Source organism: Canis lupus, chromosome X (assembly GCF_011100685.1).
Source record: "Canis lupus familiaris isolate Mischka breed German Shepherd chromosome X, alternate assembly UU_Cfam_GSD_1.0, whole genome shotgun sequence".
In the NCBI taxonomy this organism is placed as follows: Eukaryota; Metazoa; Chordata; class Mammalia; order Carnivora; family Canidae; genus Canis; species Canis lupus.
In genome coordinates this window covers 121,578,148-121,599,931 of record NC_049260.1, presented here as the reverse complement: position 1 = coordinate 121,599,931, position 21,784 = coordinate 121,578,148, and the positions used below count along the sequence as shown (strand labels likewise).

Here is a 21,784-nt window from a genome sequence, read left to right as displayed (position 1 = left end):
ATAGGCAAAACTAAGAGCAGCGTAGGTATATGTCAACATAGAGGATGGCTCCTTAAGAAAATTTAAAAAGAGCATGTTCTAGCTAATACTGATGTAAGAAAATAATATGAGAGTTTTCTGGCTTAACACAAGGTTAAGAAAAGACAGCTTGGCTGACAGTATGTTTGGAAGATGAAATTCTTCAGAATGGGGTCAAAGGTATAGGAAAACAGTAATAAAGACATGGGAGGAGGGACTCCTGGGTGTCTCAGTGGTTGAGCGTCTGCGTTCGGCTCAGGACCTGGTCCCAGAGTTCCGGGATTGAGTCCCACATCAGGCTGCTGCATGGAGCCTGCTTCTCTCTCTGCCTGTGTCTCTGTTTCTTTCTTTGTGTCTCTCATGAATAAATAAATAAAATCTTAAAAAAGAAGACATGGGAGGAAAAACTACTGATTTTGAGTTGCAAAACAAAGATGTCTGATTCTAGGCAGAAAGCCTGGGTTATGCTCAATTCAGCCAAGCATATCTCATTAATTCATCCCATGACAAAGAATGAAACAATATCTTGCTGGCCACACATTAATCTACAGTGATTGCAAAGGAATACCTATTTCTGATGGAAATAGCCAATCCTTTTTGCTGAAAGATACCTATTAACTACCATTAAATCTAAACAGTACCGCTTTCAAACACTGAATGGACATGGTTGTACATGTCTCTTTGTACACATGTGTGAGGGCTTCTGTTCTGTTTCACTTCCTTACCAACAGTTGGTACAGTCATGCTTCTAAATTTTTACCAGGTTGATAGCTATAAAATGCTACTTCCTTTTAACTTGCATTTCCTTGAATATCTAATGATTTTGGTTGTCTTATATTCATTGACTATTCAGATTCCTTTTCATGAACTGTTGTTTCCTACTTAAGTTATTCAATACACTGGCAATTAATGTTTATGTGTGTTCTGGGATAGGAATGTAGTTTTTACACATGAATAACCTGTATTCCTGGCACATATTTCAGCAGCACATGCTTTTCTGATATATAATACCTTTCCTGCCATGTATCAAGTTTTCATATATTTATAGTTTCTGCATGTACTATTCTGTTTCATTGGTTTTAATGTGTAGGCTCACTTCGAATGGGAGTGTTTGTGCTTCTTTTTACTTTTTTTGTTTTTATTTTATATTTTTAAGATCTTATTCATTTATTCATGAGAGACACAGAGAGAGGCAGAGACAGAGGCAGAGGGAGAAGCAGATTCCCTGCGGGGAACCCAATGTGGGACTCCATCCCAGGACTCTAGGTTCATGACCTGAGTCAAAGGCAGATGAGCTCGCTCAACCACTGAACCACCCAGGCACTCCCTTTTTTGTTTATTTTAGTTAAATTTTGTATTTAAAAAAATTAATGTATAATTTACATACAGTATAATTTGCTCTTTGTGGTAAACAATCATTTAACTACCAATACAAACCAGACATAGAACAGTTCTATCAACTGTAAAAATTCACTTATGCTTCTTTTTTGTTATTCCCCCCCCCCCCCATCAGCCTGTAGCACCCACTGATCTGGTTTTTGCCTCTACAGTTTGGCCCTTTCCAGAATGTCATATTAATGGAATCATATAGTAGTAGCCTTCTGTGTCTGGCTTCACTTAGATAATCCATTGAAATTCATCCATGATTGTTGCATCTATTAGTAGTTCCTGTTTTTGCTGAGTAGTATCCTATTGTAGTTTATGGATTTACCACTGGAAAAACATTTGGAATATATTTATGGAATAAAGATTCTATAAACATAAACCTAAAAGTTTTAGTGTGACATAGTTTATATTTATCTTGGGTTAATACCTAGGAGTAGGATTGCTGAGTTGTATGCTTAACTTTATTAGGAATTAGTAGCCTCTTTTTCAAAATGGACATACCATTAAATTCCTACCAGCAGTGTATCATAATTCTAGTTTTGAATCCTTGCAAGCACTGCATATTGCCTTTTGTTTTTTTTTCTTTTTAAAAAAATCCTAAAGCTCTTTGAATAAGTTGCTAATGGTACCACATTATGGTTATAAATTGCATTTTCTGATTGCAGTTTTTCAAGTGTTTGTCATCTATGTATTTTCTTTGGTGAAATACCTATTTAGACCATTTGCAAGAAATTATGGGTTGTTTTTGGTTTCTTATTACGGAATTTTAAAATTTCTTTCTATATTCTATATACAGGTCCTTTGTTAGGAATAGAATATAAAAATATTTCTTCTAGGGACATCTGGGTGGGTCAGCTGGTTAAGCATTTGCCTTTGGCTCAGGTCATGATCTTAGGGTCCTGTAATTAAGTGCCATGTTGGGCTTCCTGCTCAGCCAGGAGTCTGCTTCTCCTCTACCTCTCCTCTGGCTTGTGTTCTCTCTCTCTTTCAAATAAATAAATAAAATATTTAAAAAATATTTCTTCTAGTCATTGAATTTTTTAAAGCATTTAATAAGTGTCCCTGAATAAATTCTGATTTTCACTAGTATTTCTTTTATTTATCTATTTATTTTTCATAATGGTAAATATAATCTTTTATCCCCATCACCTATTTCACCCATTCTCCCACCCCCCTTCTCTCTAGTAATGAACATTTTACTCTCTATAGTTGAGAGTCTGTTTCTTGATTTGTCTCTTTTTTTCCTTTGCTTATTTGTTTTGTTTCTTAAATTCTACATATGAGTGGAATCATATGGTATTAGTCTTTCTCTGACTGACTTATTTAGCTTAGCATTATAACTCTCTAGCCCTATCTATGTTGTTGAAAATAGCAAGATTTCATTCATTTTTATAGCTGAATAATATTCCATTGTGTATATATACCACATCTTCCTTATCCACTCATCTATCAGTGGACACTTGGGCTGCTTCCATAGTTTGGCTATTGTGAATAATACTGCTATAAACAAAGGAGTTCATGTAGCCCCTTGAATCAGTATTTTTGTATTCTTTGGGTAAATATTCAGTAGTGCAATTGTTGGATCATAGGGTAATTCTATTTTTAACTTTTTGAGGAATCTCCATACTGTTTTCCACAGTGGCTGCACCAGTTTCCATTTACACCAACAATATACAGAGGGTTCCTTTTTCTCTGCATTTTTGCCAACACTTGTTTTTTCTTTAGTTTTTTATTTTAACCATTCTGAGAGGTGTGAGGTGATGTCTCATTGTAGTTTCGATTTGCATTTCCCTGATGGTGAGTGATGTTGAGCATCTTTTCATGTATCTATTGGTCATCTGAATGTCTTCTTTGGAGAAATATATGTTCATGTCTTCAGCCGATTTTTATTTTTATTTATTTATTTTTTTAAAAGATTTTATTAATTTATTCATGACACACACACACATATATGTGTATAGAGAGAGAGAAAGAAAGAGGCAGAGACACAGGCAGAGGGAGAAGCAGGCTCCATGCAGGGAGCCTGATGTGGAACTCAATCCCAGGTCTCCAGGATCAGGCCCTGGGCTGAAGGCAGCACTAAACTGCTGAGCCACCCGGGCTGCCCTTCAGCCCATTTTTAATTGGATTATTCATTTAATGTGTGTTGAGTTTTATGTTTTTTTTATTTTTTGAGTTTTATAAGTTTTTAATATATTTTTGGATTCTAACCCTTTATTGGATATGCCATTTGCAAATATATTTTTCTATTCAGTTGGTTACCTTTTAGTTTTGTTGATTGTTTCCTTCACTGTACAGAAGCTTTTTTTTAATAAAAGATTTTATTTATTTATTCATGAGAGACTTAGAGAGAGGCAGAGACACAGGCAGAGGGAGAAGCAGGCTCCCTGTGAGGAGCCTGATATAGGACTTGATCCCAGGACCCCGGGATCACAACCTGAACTAAAGGCAGACACTCAACCACTGAACCATCCAGGCGTCCCTGTACAGAAGCTTTTTGTCTTGATGGAGTCCCAGTAGTTTTTTTTTTTTTTTGTCTTTTTACAATTTCTGAGTAATTTACTTTTCCAAGTATGATAAAGTAAAGCTCTGTAATATATTACATATTAATAGACAGTTGTAAAGAGAAGATTTTCTGTATCTGGTTGATGTGTGAGTGTGCACCTGCATACAAACATATAAATATACAAACAATATGTATTTTTTGTTTTCCTTACCTCAAGAGACATATCTAGAAAGATATTGCAACTGACATCAGCTGTGTTACTGCCTGTGTTCTTTTCTAGGATTTTTATGGCTTCAGGTCTCACATTTTGGTCCTTAATCCATTTTGGGTTCATTTTTATGTATGGGTGTAAGAAAGTGGCCCAGTTTCATTCTTTTGCACAAAGCTGTCCAGTTTTCCCAACACAATTTGTTGAAGAGATTTTTTCCCATTGGATATTCTTGCTTCCTTTGTCAAAGATTAATTGACCATATAATTGTGGGTTCGTTTCTGGGTTTTTTCTTTTGTTTCATTAATCTTTTTTATAAATTTATTTTTTATTGGTGTTCAATTTGCCAACATACAGAATTACACCCAGTGCTCATCCCATCAAGTGCCCCCCTCAGTGCCCATCACCCAGTCACCCCCACCACCCGCCCATCTCCCCTTCCACCACCCCTAGTTCGTTTCCCAGAGTTAGGAGCCTCTCATGTTCTGTCTCCCTTTCTGATTTTTTGCACTCATTTTTTCTCCTTTCCCCTTTATTCCCTTTCACTATTTTTTATATTCCCCAAATGAATGAGACCATATCATGTTTGTCCTTCTCCGACTGACTTATTTCACTCAACATAATACCCTCCAGTTCTATCCATGTCAAAGCAAATGGTGGGTATTTGTCGTTTCTAATGGCTGAGGAATATTCCATTGTATACATAGACCACATCTTTATCCATTCATCTTTCGATGGATACCGAGGCTCCTCCCACAGTTTGGCTACTGTGGACATTGCTGCTATAAACATAAAACATTGGGGTGCAGGTGTCCCGGCGTTTCATTATCTTTGGGGTAAATCCCCAGCAGTGCAATTGCTGGGTCATAGGGCAGATCTATTTTTAACTCTTTGAGGAATACACTCTTGATTTGTATTTCCCTGATGCCAGTGATGGGGAGCATTTTCTCATGTGCTTGTTGGCCATGTCTATGTCTTCCTCTGTGAGATTTCTGTTCATGTCTTTTGCCCATTTCATGATTGGATTGTTTGTTTCTTTGCTGTTGAGTTTAATAAATTCTTTATAGATCTTGGAAACTTAGCCCTTTTTCTGATACGTCATTTGCAAATATCTTCTCCCATTCTGTAGGTTGCCTTTTAGTTTTGTTGACGGTATCTTTTGCTGTGCAAAAGCTTCTTGATGAAGTTCCAGTAGTTCATTTTTGCTTTTGTTTCTCTTTCCTTCATGGATGTATCTTGCAAGAAGTTACTGTGGCCAAATTCAAAAAGGGTGTTGCCTGTGTTCTCCTCTAGGATTTTGATGGAATCTTGTCTCACATTTAGATCTTTCATCCATTTTGAGTTTATCTTTGTGTATGGTGTAAGAGAATGGTCCAGTTTCATTTTTCTGCATGTGGATGTCCAATTTTCCCAGCACCATTATTGAAGAGACTGTCTTTTTTCCAGTGGTTAGTCTTTCCTCCTTTGTTGAATATTAGGTACCATACTTTCTTGATCACTACAGCTTTATAATACAGCTTGAAGTCTGAAATTGTGATACCTCCACTTTTGTTTTTACTTTAGATTGTTTTGGCTCTTTGAGGTCTTTTTTGGTTCCATACAAATTTTAGGATTGTTTGTTCCAGTTCTGTGAAAAATGCTGTTGGTATTTTGATATGTAGATTGCTTTGGATATGTATGCATATTTTAACAATATTTGTTCTTCTAATTTTTGAGTATGCAATGTCTTTTCATGTCTCACCTTCAACTTATTTCATTAGTGTTTTATTGTTTTCAGTAAAGGTCTTTTACTTATTTGATCAAGTTTACTCCTAGGTATTTTACTATATAGGTACAATTGTAAATGGGATTCTTTTCTAATTTTTCTTTCTGCTGCTTCATTATCAGTGTATAGAAATGCAGTGGATTGGGGATCCCTGGGTGGCTCAGAGGTTTGGCTCCTGCCTTAGGCCCAGGGCATGATCCTGGAGTCCCAGGATGGAGTCCCACATCCGGCTCCTTGCATGTAGCCTGCCTCTCCCTCTGCCTGTGTCTCTGCCTCTCTGTCTCCCTCTCTCTCTCTGTGTCTCTCATGAACAAATGAATAAAACCTTCAAAAAAAAAAAAAAAAAGGAATGCAGTGGATTTCTGCACATTAGTTTTGTATCCTGTGACCTTCCTGAATTCATTTATCAGTTTCTAGTGTCTTTTTGATGAAGTCTTTAGGGTTTTGTATATATAGTATCATGTCATATGCAAATAGTGCGTTTTACATCTTTCTTACTGTTTTGGATGCCTTTCTTTTCTTGTTTGATTGCTGTGGCTAGGAATTCCCGTAATATATTGAATAAAAATGGTGAGGGTGGACATCCTTGTCCTGTTCCTGATCTCAGAGGGAAAAGCTCTCAGTTTTAACCCATTGAGTATGATATTGGCTGCAGGTTTTTCATATAAGGCCTTTATTATGTTGAGGTATGTGTCTTCTATACTTCTTTTGTTGAGGGTTGTTATCATAAATGGATGTTGTACTTTATGAAATACTTTTCCTATATCTATTGAAATGATCATATAGTTTTTATCCTTTCTTTTATTGATGTGATATATCAGATTGATTGATATGTAAATACTGAATCATCCCTGTATACCAGGAATAAATCCCCGTGATTATGGTGAATGATTTTTTTTAATGTTTTGGTGGATTTGGTTTGCTAATATTTTGTTGAGGATTTTTGTATCCACGTTCATCAGAGATACTGACCTGTAATTCTCTTTTTTGTTGTTGTCTGTTTGGGGGTTTTTGTTGTTGGTGTTGGTGGTGTGTGTGTGTGTGTGTGTGTTTATTGGAGGTATGCTGGCTTCAGAATGAGTTTGGAACTTTTCCTTCCTCTTCTATTTTTGGAAAAGTTTGAGAAGAATAGATATTAACTCTTATTTAAATAGTTAGTAGGGTTTACCTATGAATCCATCTGATCCTGGACTTTTATTTTTTGTATTTTTTTGATTACCAATTCAATTTCATTAACCAGTAATCAGTCTGTTCAGAGTATCAATTTCTTCTTGATTCAGTGTTGGAAGATTGTGTTTCTAGGAATTTGTCCATTTTTTTCTACGTTGTGCAATTTGTTGGCATATACTTTTTCATAATATTCACTTATAATTCTTTGTATTTCTGTGGTGTTGGTTATTTCTTCTCTTTAATATCTGAATTTATTTATTTGAGTTCTCTCTTTTGATGAATCTGGATAGAGGTTTATCAATTTTGTTGGTCTTTTTGAAGAACCAGCTCCTGGTTCCATTGATCTGTTCTATTTTTTTTTCATTTCTGTATCATTTATTTCTGCTCTAGTCTTCATTATTTCATTCCTTCTGTTGGTTTTGGGTTTCTTTTCTTTTTCTAGCTCCTTTAGGTGTAAGTTTTTGTTGTTGATTTGAGATTTTTCTTACTTCTTGAAGTAGGCCTGTATTGCTATATAGACTTCCTTCTTAGAACCTTTTTTGCTCCACCCCAAAGATTTTGGACCATTGTGTTTTCATTTTCATTTGCCTCCAGGTATTTTTTTATTTCCTTTTTGATTTCTTGGTTGACATATTCATTGTTTAGTAGCATGTTTTTTAACTTCCATGTATTTGTGCTCTTTCCAAATTTTTCCTTGTGATTGATTTCTAGTTTTATTGTGTTGCAGTCAGAAAGATGCGTGGTACAACTCTTATCTTCTTAAAATTGTGGAGACTTGCTTTGTGACTTAACGTGATCTATTCTGGAGATTGTTCCATGTGCCCTTGATAACAATGTGCATTCTGCTGTTTTAGGATAGACTGCACTGAATATGTCTATTAAATCCATCTGGTACCATGTATCATTAAAAGCCATCGTTTTCTGGGATCCCTGGGTGGCGCAGCGGTTTAGCGCCTGCCCTTGGCCCAGGGCGCGATCCTGGAGACCCAGGATCGAATCCCATGTCGGGCTCCCGGTGCATGGAGCCTGCTTCTCCCTCTGCCTATGTCTCTGCCTCTCTCTCTCTCTCTCTATCATAAATTAAAAAAAAAAGCCATCGTTTTCTTGTTGATTTTCTGCTTAGATAATCTGTCTGTTGATGTAAGTGGGGTGTTAACGTCCTCTACTATTATAGTATTACTATGGATTAATTTATTTTTATTTGTTAACTGTGTTTTGTACTTGGGTGGTCCTATGTTGGGTACATAAATATTTAAAGTTGTTGTATCTTCTTGTTGTATTGTCTCCTTAAATGATTATATAGTGTCTTTCTTTGTCTCCTATTACAGTCTTTGATTTAAAGTCGATTTGGTCTGATATAAGAATGCTATCCTGACTTTCTTTTCACTTACATTTGCATGTTTAATGTTTCCTCATCCCTTCACTTTCAATCTACTTGTGACTTTAAGTCTGAAGTCTCTCTAGGCAGCATATAGATGAGTCTGTTTTTTATCCATTCTCTTAACCTATATCTTTTTATTGGAGCATTTAGTCCCATTTAAATTCAAAGTAATTATTAATAAGTGTGTATTTATTGTAACTTGTTATTTGTTTTGTGTTTGTTTTTGTGGATCTTCTCTGTTACTTTCTTCCCTTGCTCTCTTCTCTCGCCGTAAGTTGCTTTCTTTAGTGATATACTTGGATTCCTTTCTCTTTTGTTTTTGTATATCTGGTACTGGTTTTTGATTTGTTGTTACTATTTGGTTTGTATATAACATCCACTGTATATAGCTTTCTATACTATGTCAATAATTGCATAAATTTGAACCCATTCTTCCTCTTTTCACCACCACATTTTAAGTATATGGTGTCATACTTTATAATCCTTTTATTTTGCGAGTCCCTTGACTGAGTTTTACAGATATATTTACTGCTTTTGTTTTTCCTATTTCTCTTACTCTTACTTATGGTCTTTCCATTCCACTCAAAGGGTCCCCTTTAACATGTCTTTTAGGGATGGTTTAGTCATCATTAAAGTCACCTTTAATTTCTGTTTGTCTCAGAAATTCTTTATCTCTCCTTTTTTCTGAATGACAGCCTTCATTTTTTCCCTTTTTTTAAAAAAATATTTTATTTATTCATGAGAGACACACAGAGGCAGAGACATAGGCAGAGGGAGAAGCACTTGAAACAAGCACTTTTAACAAGGTGGTGCTGATCATCTTCCACAGGGGACATGCATCTGCTGTGGAGACTGGGGTAGCCTGGACTTTCTTTTGCAGGGTGTGCAGTTTTAACAAGGTGCATGCATCCTCTGCAGGAAGTGACCAGCTGCCACTGCCACTAGGACCGATGCCCCCACAAAGTATACAATGGGAGATGTTCTGTTGGCAAGGTTTGTACCTGTTTTCTCAGGGAGGTTACCCACAGTGCTGGAACTAAGGCAACCTTGAATAGAGGAGGCTGGGTAAAGTATCAACAAGTTAGGTAATGAATGTCAGGTTGTGCTGGTTACAGCAGGTGGCTATGTGTTTATGCTGGGGGTAGAGGAGGGAAATGGCTTACCATCTCCTTTATTCCTGGAGAAGACCTCAGGGAACTCTAAGATTAGCAAATAACTCTCCCTACCAAATGCCTCAGGTGGTTTTCAAACTGTTGCCTCTATACCATATATCTGTGGACTCTTTGTTGCACTGTCTCTTTAAGGGTAGGGACTCAGTTTCCTATTGCCTTCCAGGCTGTCCCAAAGCTGAGCCACCAATTTTTAAAGTTCTAGGCTTTAAGTCCCACTGGTTTTAAGAACTCAAGAAATTAGGTCCTTGTGGTTTTCAAAGCCAAATATGGGGATTCATCTTTCCCAATCAGACTCCACACTGTGACAGTCTGTTTCTCTTCCCTCTCTGCACCTGTAGCTCTCTCCCTCCAGAGGTCAGGCCCACCATGTCTTCTCCTTTCCTACCCTCTTCTGTGCAGCCTCTTCTCTACATTTAGTTGTGGAGTTTTTTCTGCCAGTTTGGGTTATTTTCTGGATTATTTACACTAAGGTGAGTATTATTTATAGTTGTGTCCATGGGATGAGGTGTGCTTAGAATCCTCCTATTCCACCATCTTCCCCAAAAGTCCTCTTGTTTTAGCGGACAATCCACTTGATTAAATTCAGTCTGCAAGGTTTGCCTTGGTCTCTGTGGGTGGTGATGCCCATCTTTTTCAGTTTTCAAAGCCTTTGCTACCTTTGCTATGGTGCATTTGTTTTATCTCACACATGTATCTGTAGAAGATAGTCTAAGACTCAAGCCGTGATTTACATATTAGCTCATATTTCAATTTTCAAAATCTTTGCTGTGCTTCTTTTGGTCTGTCCTATACTTTACTACTTAAGATTAGTCTGATATTGAGGTTGTAGTTTAAATCATTGTGTACTTCTCAAAGTCTTTGGTATGGTGCCTTTCCTATGCATGTGCTCAAGGGTAAGCCTATGATTTTAGGGGTTCATATACTGAATGAGTGCATCCTTTTCTTTAACCCCCTTCCCTTTTGGATCTCCCCCACTGTCTTGTCTGCAGTGGCCCTTTTCCCCTGACTGTCTGGCAAGACAGATAGGGCTTTTTATTCAGAGGTTTGGCTGCTTGTGCCAGTGTCCCACTATGCAGCATTGCCTTTGAGGCGGAACTGCAAGAAAAAAGAATAAATCCAGGAAACTTATTTCCCTGTAGATTGCTTCTCCAAGTTTTAACTTCCCTTTATAACCTTTATAACCCACCTGTTCTTTTTAACTTTTCACAGTCCTTGGGTAATTGCTTTTATATTTTGTCCAGAGATTTTATTTATAATCAGAGGAAAATAAAGGCTGTAGTACACTTACTCCCTTACTCCACAATGCCAGAAACTAGTTTGGGGCAAGATGGTTTTGTTTTAATTTTAGTTTTTACTTTTACTTGCTGTATAGTGGTTTTGTGGTTTGCTTATATCCTGATCACTATCCTAAAATGGACTTAAAATAATATTTTGAAGTTTCTTCTCCTGTGATCTGCTGATCCATTCCTATTCTAACAAGCCACTTGGCTTAATTCCTAATCCCAAGACTATGTCTTAATACATCATGTCAAAAAAAAAAAATACATCATGTCATCCCAACCCACCTGCTAACCCTAGCCTGTGGCCTCAATCAGAGCCTTATACTAGGCATCAATCCAGCTTCACTTTTCTAGCCTCTTTATGAGGAGAGCCCCAAATCTGACAGGTACTCAGCCTGCTTCCAGCCACCCCTTTTGTACAGAAAAAGTATTTTAGTCTTCTTAAATTATTAGTTTTTACTATTATTATGTTTTACTATATTATTTTTTTAATTTTATGACTGTCTTAATTTTATTTTTTTCTTTTTTTTTTAAATTTTTTTAAGGTATTTATTTATTTATTTTATGATAGTCACAGAGAGAGAGAGAGGCAGAGACACAGGCAGAGGGAGAAGCAGGCTCCATGCACCGGGAGCCGGATGTGGGATTCGATCCCGGGTCTACAGGATCGCGCCCTGGGCCAAAGGCAGGCGCCAAACCGCTGCGCCATCCAGGGATCCCAATTTTATTTTTTTCTTATTTTAAATGTAAGCATAATTAACACACAGTGTTATATTGGTTTCAGGTATACAATAGAAGGATTTAACAATTCTATATGTTAGTCAGTGCTTATCATAAATGTACTCTTAACCCTCTTCACCCATTTAACCCATCTCCCTCTCCCCTCTGGCAACCACCAGTTTGTTCTCTATATTTAAGAATTTATTTTGTTCATCTCTTTTTTCTTTGTTCATTTGTTTCTTAAATTCTACATAACATGGTTTCATATGGTATTTGTCTTTCTCTGACTTATTTCACTTAACATTATAACCTCTATATCCCATCAAATCCCATCTATGTTGTTACAACTGGAAGATTTTATTCTTTTTTTTATGGCTGGATAATATTCGTGTGTGTGTGTGTGTGTGTGTGTGTGTGTGTACATCACAATGTCTTTATCCAGTTATCTATGGATGGACATTTGGGTTGCTTCCATATCTTGGCTATTGTAAATGATGCTGCAATAAACATAGGGGTGCATATATCTTTTTGAATTACTGTTTTTGCTTTCTCTGGGTCCAGTACTGGAATTACTGGATCATATGGTAATTCTATTCTTAAATTTTTGAAGAATATCCATACTGTTTTTCAGGGTAGCTGTACCAGTTTACATTCCCACCAACAGAGCATAATGGTTCCCTTTTCTCTACATTCTTGCTAACACAACCTATTTCCTGTGTTTTTTATTTTAGTGATTCTGACTGCCATGAGGTTATATCTTATTTTGGTTTTAATTTGCATTTCCCTGATGATGAGTGATACTAATCACTCTGTATGAGCACTGTTGGTCACCTGTATGTCTTCTTTGGAAAAATGTCTCTTCAGGTCCTCTTCTCATTTTTAAATTGAATTTGTGTTTTGGGTATTGAGTTGTGTAAGTTCTTTATATATTTTGGATATTGACCCCTTATCAGATACGTCATTTGCAAATATCTTCTTTCATTCAGTAGGTTTCCTTTTCATTTTGTTGATTGTTCCCTTCACTGTGCAAAATCTTTTTATTTTGGTATAGTCTCAGTTTAATTTTCTTTTGTTTTTTACACATTTCTTAAGGAAAACAGTGTATGTGCCTCTGGTACCCTTTTCTAATCTATTATGGCCTTGTAAGCCATAATATTTTTGGTATTAGAATCATGGCAAAGTCAACCCCCCCGTTTTTTTACAGATAATAAAACTAAGTTATAATTTGAGTCAGAGGAATTAGGCAAGAAACAGAAATAAAAGATATCCAAATTAGAAAGGAAAACATAAAGCCATCACTATTCATTTATTTTTTAAAATAATTTATTTATTTATTTATTTATTTATTTATTTATTTATTTATTCATGAGAGACACAAAGAGAGAGAGGCAGAGACACAGGCAGAGGGAGAAGCAGGCTCCATGCAGGGAGCTTGACGTGGGACTTGATCCTGGGTCTCCAGGATCACACCCTGGGCTGAAGGCGGTGCTAAATTGCTGAGCCACCCGGTCTTTCCATCATCACTATTTATAGATGACATGACAGATCTATAGAAAACCCTGAAGACTCAACCAAAAAAACTGTTAGAACTAACAAATTAATTTAGTAAAGTGGCAGCAAACAAAATCGATATACATAAATACATAAATCTGTTGTTTCTATACACTAATAACAAAATACCAGAAAGAGAAATTAAGAAAACCATCTCATTTACAACTGCATCAAAAAGAATAAGATACCTAGTAATAAATTTTACCAAGGAGATGAACTACTTCTACACTAAAAACTATAGGACACTGGTGAAAGATATTGAAGCTGACACAAATAAGTGGAAAGATATTCTGTGTTCATGGATTAGAAAAATTAATATTGTTAAAATGTCCATATTACCCAAAGCAACCTACAGATTCATGCAATCTCTATCAAAACACCAAAAGCATTTTTTCACAGAACAAAAAATACTAAAATTTGTACAGAATCACAGAAGACCCCAAATAGCCACAACAATTGTGAGAAAGAACATAGCTGGAGGTATCATGCTCCCAGATTTCCAACTACACTACAAAGCTTATAATAATCAAAATAGTATTATATTTGCATAAAAACAAACACCTAGATTAATGGAACAGAATAGAGAGCACAGAAGTAAACTCATACCTATATTGTCAATTAGTTTACGACAAAGGAGCCAAAAATATACACTGGGAAAAGGACATTCTCTTCAATCAGTGATGTTGGGAAAACTGGATAGCCACATGCAAAAGAATAAAATCTGACCGCTATCTAACACCATACACAAAAATCAACTCAAAACGGATTAAAGACTTGAATATAAGACCTGAAACCATAAAATTCCTAGAAGGAAATGTAGATGGTAAGTTCCTTGACATCAGTCTTGACATTGAATCTTTGGATCTGATGCCAAAGCAGAGACAACAAAAGGAAAAAATAGAGTAGTGGGACTACATTAAACTAAAAAGCTTCTCCAAAGCAAAGGAAACCATCAACAAAGTAAAAAGGCAACCTATTGAATGGGAGAAAATATTTACAAATTATATATCTAATAAGGGGTTAATATCCAAAATACATAAAGAATTCAACTCAATAACAAAAGAAACAAACATATAAATAAACCAATTAAAAAATGGGCAGAAGATCTTAATAAAAACTTTCCAAAGAAGATGGCTTCTTATATCTTCTATAGATGATAGGCTTCTATAGGCTTCTTCATCTTCTATAGATGGCTAACAGGCACATGGAACAATGTTCAACAATACTAATTATCAGGGAAATAAAAGTCAAAACTACGATGAGATATCATCTGACACTTGTTAGAAGTTATTATTAAAAAGACAAAAAATAACAGATGTTAGGACATGGAGAAATGGGAACCCTTGTACACGGTTGTTGGAAATGTAAATTGGCACAGCCACAGTAGAAAACATTTTGAAAGTTCCTCAAAAAATTAAAAAAAATAGACCTACCATGTGATCCACCTATTCCACTTCTGGATATTTATCTGATGAAAATGAAAAGAGACAAGAGAAAATACTAATTCAAAAAGGTATGTGCACCCTTGTGTTCATCACTGATAGATGAATGAATAAAAAAGATGTTACACATATATACAATGAAATACTACTCGGCTGTTTAAAATAAGGAAATTTGGCCATTAGTGACAACATGCATGGCCTTGAGGGTATTATGCTAAGTGAAATAAGGCAGACAGAGAAAGACAAATACCGTGATTTCATATATATAGAACAAATGAACAAACAAAATAAAAAATACTCATAGACACAGAGAATAGATTGGTGATTATCAGAGGGGAAAAGAATTTGTGGGGTGGGAGAAAAGGGTGAAGGGGGTCAATTGTATTGTGATGGATGGTAACGAGACTTATTGTGGTGATCACTTTGTAGGGTATACAAATATCAAAATCTCATGTTGTACGCCTGAAACTAATATTCTGTTACTTACCAATTTTACCTCACTTTAAAAAATATATTTGCTGGGACATCTGGGTGGCTCAGTGGTTGAGCATTTGCCTTCTGCTCAGGGCATGATCCTGGGGTCCCGGGATCGAGTCCCACATTGGGCTCCCCAAATATATGTTTATTTGCTGTACATTCCAGGTACCTGACACTAGATGGAGTAGCATAAACACAGTCCTAGGCTGCTAGCCTACCAAATATTAAAAGCTGTGAGCCTTGCCCAAACAGTCTGTAAAAGAGGGTGTGAGTCAATTGCAGAGATTAGATTAGAGCTAACACAGACTCTTGTAATTTCTACTCCCTTAAATCACCTTTTTGTTACTTCTCTGGAGAGTTTATCTGTAATTAATACTATTGGGGGGTGGAGTCACTGAGGACTTACGGTATCTTAGTCCCAAAGAGTTGTCAAACAGAAAGGCTATTAACATAAGAGAGCATTCCAGCTCTCAGATCTGTGAAAACCTGTCCATAAGTCACTGTAACTCACTCTCTAAATTCATGTAACTAACCAATCCAGACAGTCACATGGGAGCTCATTTCCTCCAGTCCAGTCTCTCTTCCAGATAAAAAGTATATACAACAATAAGTGCTGCTTCTTCAATGTTCTCAGTGATCTGCAAATAAGAAAATGAAAAGTTAAGGTTTTGTTCTCCTAGCCAAGGTTCCAGGCCTCGAAGTCTCACTGTTCTTAGGAAGATTGTCATTAAAAAGAATTGAAGAGCCCATTGTGGCCTATAATGAGAAAAAGGGTATAGCTAGTAGGCTTTTGTTCATAGCATTCATCTTATGAGCTTGTCTCTAATGGAATTGTGACAAACTTTCACCACAAATCATTTTGGTGTCAGTAAAAAGAAAAAAAAATCAGACCGGAGCCAGAAGAAAGTGAGTAAGGGATAGTGAGGATGCATAAAACCATGTCAAAGGGAGAGGAGACATAGTCAAAAGAAGTCAGAATATTTAGTCTGGAAAGAAACAAGAAGAGCAAATTTAGGGGTATCACTATCACTTTCTTTCAATCTCTGCAGGTCTTTAAATCTCACAAGATTAAGAAGCAAACTTTGTTGTGTGAATCCAAAGGGCGGTGCTAAGACCAATGTTGATATGTGTGCTAAGGCGAAACAGCTAGAGTTGGGAAACCTACTTTGATTTTTGCTCAAAGGAGAAAATTCGTGATTTCTTGGGAACCTATTTGTTTGTTTGTTTTATTGATAATATTTAAGTATATATCCTTTTTTAATGTATAAATTTATTTTTTATTGGTGTTCAATTTGCCAACATGTAGAATAACACCCAGTGCTCATCCCGTCAAGTGCCCCCCTCAGTGCCCGTCACCCAGTCACCCCCCACCCCCCGCCCACCTCCCCTTCCACCACCCCTAGTTCGTTTCCCAGAGTTAGGAGTCTTTCATGCTGTCTCCCTTTTGGGAACCTATATGAAGTCCAACTAGAAAATACAGAATGTTATGAACAACATGTTCAATGTAAACACAGTGATCACTCACTGATTGGCTTATCTTTACTCTTTCAGATCAAAGTTAGCAAAAATAATATTGGGACTGATTGGGAGTACAACTGAGGGCTAAAATCATATGCGTTCAGGAGCTTCAAGCACTTCCAATATCATGGCAAATTTGCAAAAGGAAAGCATAATTTTGTTCTCCTTTTGTTTCAAAGGAAGGAAGGAAGGATCCACAAATCAAATAAATCACCAAGGAGCATCTGAAAATAATTGTTAAGCAGTGGAGGAGAGGCCCTTTTATCTCTCCATAAACTCATATCTCACATTTGTTTCTCCTAAGACTATGAATAGGGGCTATACTATGAATTGTAGCTCTCAGCAGTTCTAGTCTAATTCACTGGTCTTTTCATTGATTTAAATGAAAGAGCCAACTCCTAGTCATTCTTTCATACAGAGAAGCAGGAATAGTGAGTGGACACTCTCTTCTATGTCTGGGACCCAGGACCTTAGATTTTTGGGTGACTTTTGTCTATTTTTCTTTTACCCATTTATTCTTCCTTGCTTTTTCCTTCAATCCTTTTCTGCTTATCTCTTCTCTCCACCCCCCCCCCCCCAGTTATTTACTTTCCTTTTTTATACCAGTGTACTAGACCAAACTTCCCAACTCTTTCCTTGCTGCAAAGGCAGGAAAATGTCTGAAGCTTGAATGAGCCCTAATTCATTGGGAAAGCATCTATTCTCCACTGTTTCCTTCTTAGCAATCAAGGGGTGCCTTTTAAGTAAAAGTGAATAGTTGAGAGACAGGAGGGGCACCAAATTTCCATAAAACCTCCTACTTTCCTCAGGCAGCTTACTTCTTCTTGTTACCAGTGGGTACCTTTAGTCAGATGCTTTTTGCTTGGCCTTACAGTTAGAGTTCCTAGTTAGTACAAAAAAAATCAGAATTTGGATGGTCCCATACCCTCATTGTACAAGAACACAGCTGAAAGGAACCCGTCAAGGTGTGTGTTTTGATGAGTTGACTATAGTGCTAATTATTCTTCTTCTTCTGAAAATGTAATTTTAGTGGCTATGCACTGTGGCCTTGAATATACTCAGTGCCTGAGTAGAAGAACAGTGTATTAAGCCCAAGGGATGGTTCTAGAAAGTAGGAAGCCAACAATATCTAAAGTACATCTGGACCAGAACCCAGGATGGGATGAATAGAGTGAACATGTTTCACATGGAGTGTGTTCCCTACCTCTCTGTAATGTTCCCTACCTCTCTGTAAGATAAAAGAAATAGTGCTATAGACTACATAATCAGCCTCATTTATATTATTTATATTTATATTTATAAATATATAGATGTATTTAAATATATATAAATATGCATCACATCTTATGTAGGCCCTATTGGTATCGGCTGTGCTACTGGTGTACTCTACTGGGGTTTGGTGTGCTGGGCCAAAGTGGGATTTATTTGAATTTAATATAATGATGAGGTATTTTGTAGGCTGGAATAGGCTGCCCTGTGTTCTATTTTAGGAATGCTGGAGTATGTGGGCTAGTTTGAGCTACAATGGGGTAAACAGGGCTGGCTGAAGCAGGAAGAGAGAGAAATTTAGCAATGAAATCACTTCACTTCTCTGAGTATCATTTTCCAACTTGTCAAATATGTGAGATTCATTCATTTATACCAAAAATGTTCAGTGAGTACCATCTAAGTAATAGGCTCCTTTTTAATGTACTGAGAATACAGAGATAACAAAACAGGGACACTGCCATACAGGAGCTTTTGGGTAAGTTGGGGGAGGTAGCCAAGTAAATAGACAGTACAATAAAGAAAAATAAATGCAAAGAGAATGTATCAGGTAATATCAGTCATTTTCAACTCTCAGTCACTTAACCCAATGAAAGTTTATTTCTCATTCATGCAAAGTCTGTTATGGACCCAGGCAACTTTCCAGGGCAGTTATCCTTTATGTGTTAGCTCATCATTCCAGGCTGTTTCAATCTTATGGTAGTCTATAACGATATGTTTCCATGATGGCCATGGCAGGAAGGGTCTTGCATTGGATATTAATTGTTCCAGCCAGAGAAGGACACATATAACTTCCTCCCACAGCCAAAAATAGTCACATAGCCTCTCCCTATGTTAAGTGGGCAGGGGAGTGGGGGTGCAAACATTCTATGTTTCTGGAAGTATTAAAGTTGGATATTAGAACATTTGCAACTTACCACAGGTAAGAGTAATCCGGATGTGGGGGTCCAGCACATATAAATGCCAATGATCTCTCAGGGCTTTTCTTAAACTTTGGAGCTTGGGGATTCTGTTGTCATTCTCAATGATATCTAAAGGGATAAACTTTGTACCTGTACCTAGCACATAACGTGAAGAAATAGTACAGGTCAGAGGTTTTCCATCATATGTCAGGTAACCTTTCTCAGAAGTAGCAAGTTAGCTGTCATTTGGAATACTGCACTGGACTCTTTCTGAGCTTAGGGAACTGATTTTCATGACACTCTGCTTTTCTGCTTTCTTTGGCCTAGATGCGGTGACTGAAGTGAAGACTGATATCTATGTGACCAGTTTTGGCCCCGTGTCAGACACTGACATGGTAAGTATAATTCCTGCAAAGGTAAAAGTGAAAGATGATGCAACAAATCAAAGAAAACAAATTGGAGTTTATAGCTATGTTCTAGGGAGAAGCCTTCTCTCGTATGAATTCCCTATCTTCACTATCCTACATTTCGCGAAATTCATCTTTTTCCCTGCTCTCCCTACCCATTCACATATAAAGCATATACCTTCATCAGGAATACCCTTTCTTTCCACAACACATCTTTCAAAGTTCAGCTTGTATCCCTATCCTCAATTAAACTTTCCCTGTCTTCTCATTTTGTCAGCACTACACACATATTTACAGAGATAAGTCATGTGAGGAGAACATTGTGGTGGGGACTTTCAAAGAGTCAAGCAGCCTGTGGTATCATCCAAGAAGTCTGCTCCTTGTAAACAGGCCCTATTCACAGGGGTAATAGACTGACCATGGTGATGCAAAATATTTGGAGAAGGAGTCAAAATCACTTCTGGAAATTCGTCCTTCTACAGATGTGAGCAGGGGAAAGCTTCAGAGTAGAGTCAAGGAATAGAGCATGGCACAGCAGAGCTAGTAAGGGGAAACTCATGAGCCATCTTCAAGGACTTCTCCTTCCATTACCTCTTGTTGTCAAAGCAAAGAATGCAGTGGAAAGTTGAGGCAGGAGACCCCATCCTAATGGGCCACCTGATCAATACCTACTAAGTATCAGATATTTGATTGAACAATGATCATGTAAGCAAACAAAGAACTATTATATGCTCAGTATGCCTGGCAGTTAATAGATGCTCAAAGAATTTTTGTTGAGTGAGTGACTTTGTATGGAAAATAAAAATCTTAAAATCAGAAAATGTTTAAAGAATATGAAGTGTCCAAAAATATGAAATGTCCATGTTCATTACTTAAATTTTTTTCTGTGTATCTTCATTGGGACTACTACTTAGCAGAGGATAAGGCTTCTTTAGACCTTTTGGGTAAATATAAACAGTTGTATAGGAATGTGATAGAGTTTACCTGTAGGTAATATAGAATGATTGAGTGTATTCGAGTAGGGCAGTCAAAATATACATGTGTTGTTTTAGAATGATTGAGAATGACCTATCAGTCTGTACAGGATGGACTGCAGGGGGGAAAAGATTGGAGGCTGAGAGTTGGTTTAGGTATGTTGACTTTACATGGCTCTTTCTTCAATCAGGCAAGGTCTACAAGTCAGTTGGACAAGAAGACTAGTTTTCAGCAGAGGGAGTCATGAGTGGTTGTGAGGCAACGCCTGTACTTTGTCTTTTAAGTGCGGAACAAAGAGGATACTGAGATATAACAGATTCCCTGTATACTCCTTAAGGGCAAGTACCAAGTCCTCATGGCTTCCCTGATACTTAATAGAGTACTTGACACATAGGGAGAGCTCAGTAAGGGGCATGTTTGATGTACGAGGGGTGGAGGAGACAGGTCTCTCATAGGGGTATCAGGAAAGCCTGTGTATCTAGATTGCTCCCTCTCAACTGCTCCTGGTCTCAACTTGACTACTAATGCCCACAGTCTCAGATCCAGGCATGTGTTAAAAATATTGTCAGTTGGTCATTCAACAAGTACTCCTCAGAAGCCTAACTTTGCATTTCGGGCTCTAAGGATCCCTATATTTAGAGAGCTTATAGGCCACTGGAGGTAATCAGATTCACCAGGGATATGCAGCTCTCTCTTTGTATTGCTGGGAACTACTGATGGATTAGGATTTTTACAAGAAAGTGACTGTAGCTACTCTTTGAACACATTTACGCTTACACTCACACACTCTCCTTTACTCTCACTCATGCACCAACATCCACAAATACGTTCAGAAAAATATACATGCACACAAGAAAATACATACAGAATAAAAAGAGTCCAGATGCTATCCCAGGTACTTCATGAACACATGTGTGCAAACAGATACCTAAATCCAGGAATACTACAGAAACACACATGTAGCCCTTACCGAAACCAGCTCCTCTCCTTGCTCCTTCCCCACCCAAGTAGGCACACATAGGAATGCAGAGGCCCTGGAGACATTTCAAACACTCCAGATTTTATATATCTTGAAGTTTCATATTCTACTTTATTATTTGTTTTTTTCCCCTTATGTTTTTTTTTTAATTTTTTATTGGTGTTCAATTTACTAACATACAGAATAACCCCCAGTGCCCGTCACCCATTCACTCCCACCCCCCGCCCTCCTCCCCTTCTACCACCCCTAGTTCGTTTCCCAGAGTTAGCAGTCTTTACGTTCTGTCTCCCTTTCTGATATTTCCCACACATTTCTTCTCCCTTCCCTTATATTCCCTTTCACTATTATTTATATTCCCTAAATGAATGAGAACATATAATGTTTGTCCTTCTCCGACTGACTTACTTCACTCAGCATAATACCCTCCAGTTCCATCCACGTTGAAGCAAATGGTGGGTATTTGTCATTTCTAATAGCTGAGTAATATTCCATTGTATACATAGACCACATCTTCTTTATCCATTCATCTTTCGTTGGACACCGAGGCTCCTTCCACAGTTTGGCTATCATGGCCATTGCTGCTATAAACATCGGGGTGCAGGTGTCCCGGAGTTTCACTGCATCTGTATCTTTGGGGTAAATCCCCAGTAGTGCAATTGCT

The 21,784-nt window shown here is 37.3% G+C and overlaps 2 protein-coding genes across 3 annotated transcripts in view; one reads left to right on the top strand and one right to left on the bottom strand.

The window, feature by feature from the left end:
- LOC119868539 (melanoma-associated antigen 9-like) overlaps window positions 1-21,784 on the bottom strand; it is a 778,808-nt gene that overhangs the window by 365,379 nt on the left and 391,645 nt on the right. The window lies entirely within an intron of this gene.
- The window catches only part of GABRA3 (gamma-aminobutyric acid type A receptor subunit alpha3), a 309,088-nt gene that overhangs the window by 167,486 nt on the left and 119,818 nt on the right, over window positions 1-21,784 (top strand). For both annotated transcript variants that reach the window (XM_038588582.1, XM_038588581.1), the window contains exon 4: window positions 19,090-19,157. In XM_038588582.1, coding sequence (XP_038444510.1) covers window positions 19,090-19,157 — 68 coding nt within the window. The remainder of the gene's footprint in view (window positions 1-19,089; window positions 19,158-21,784) is intronic.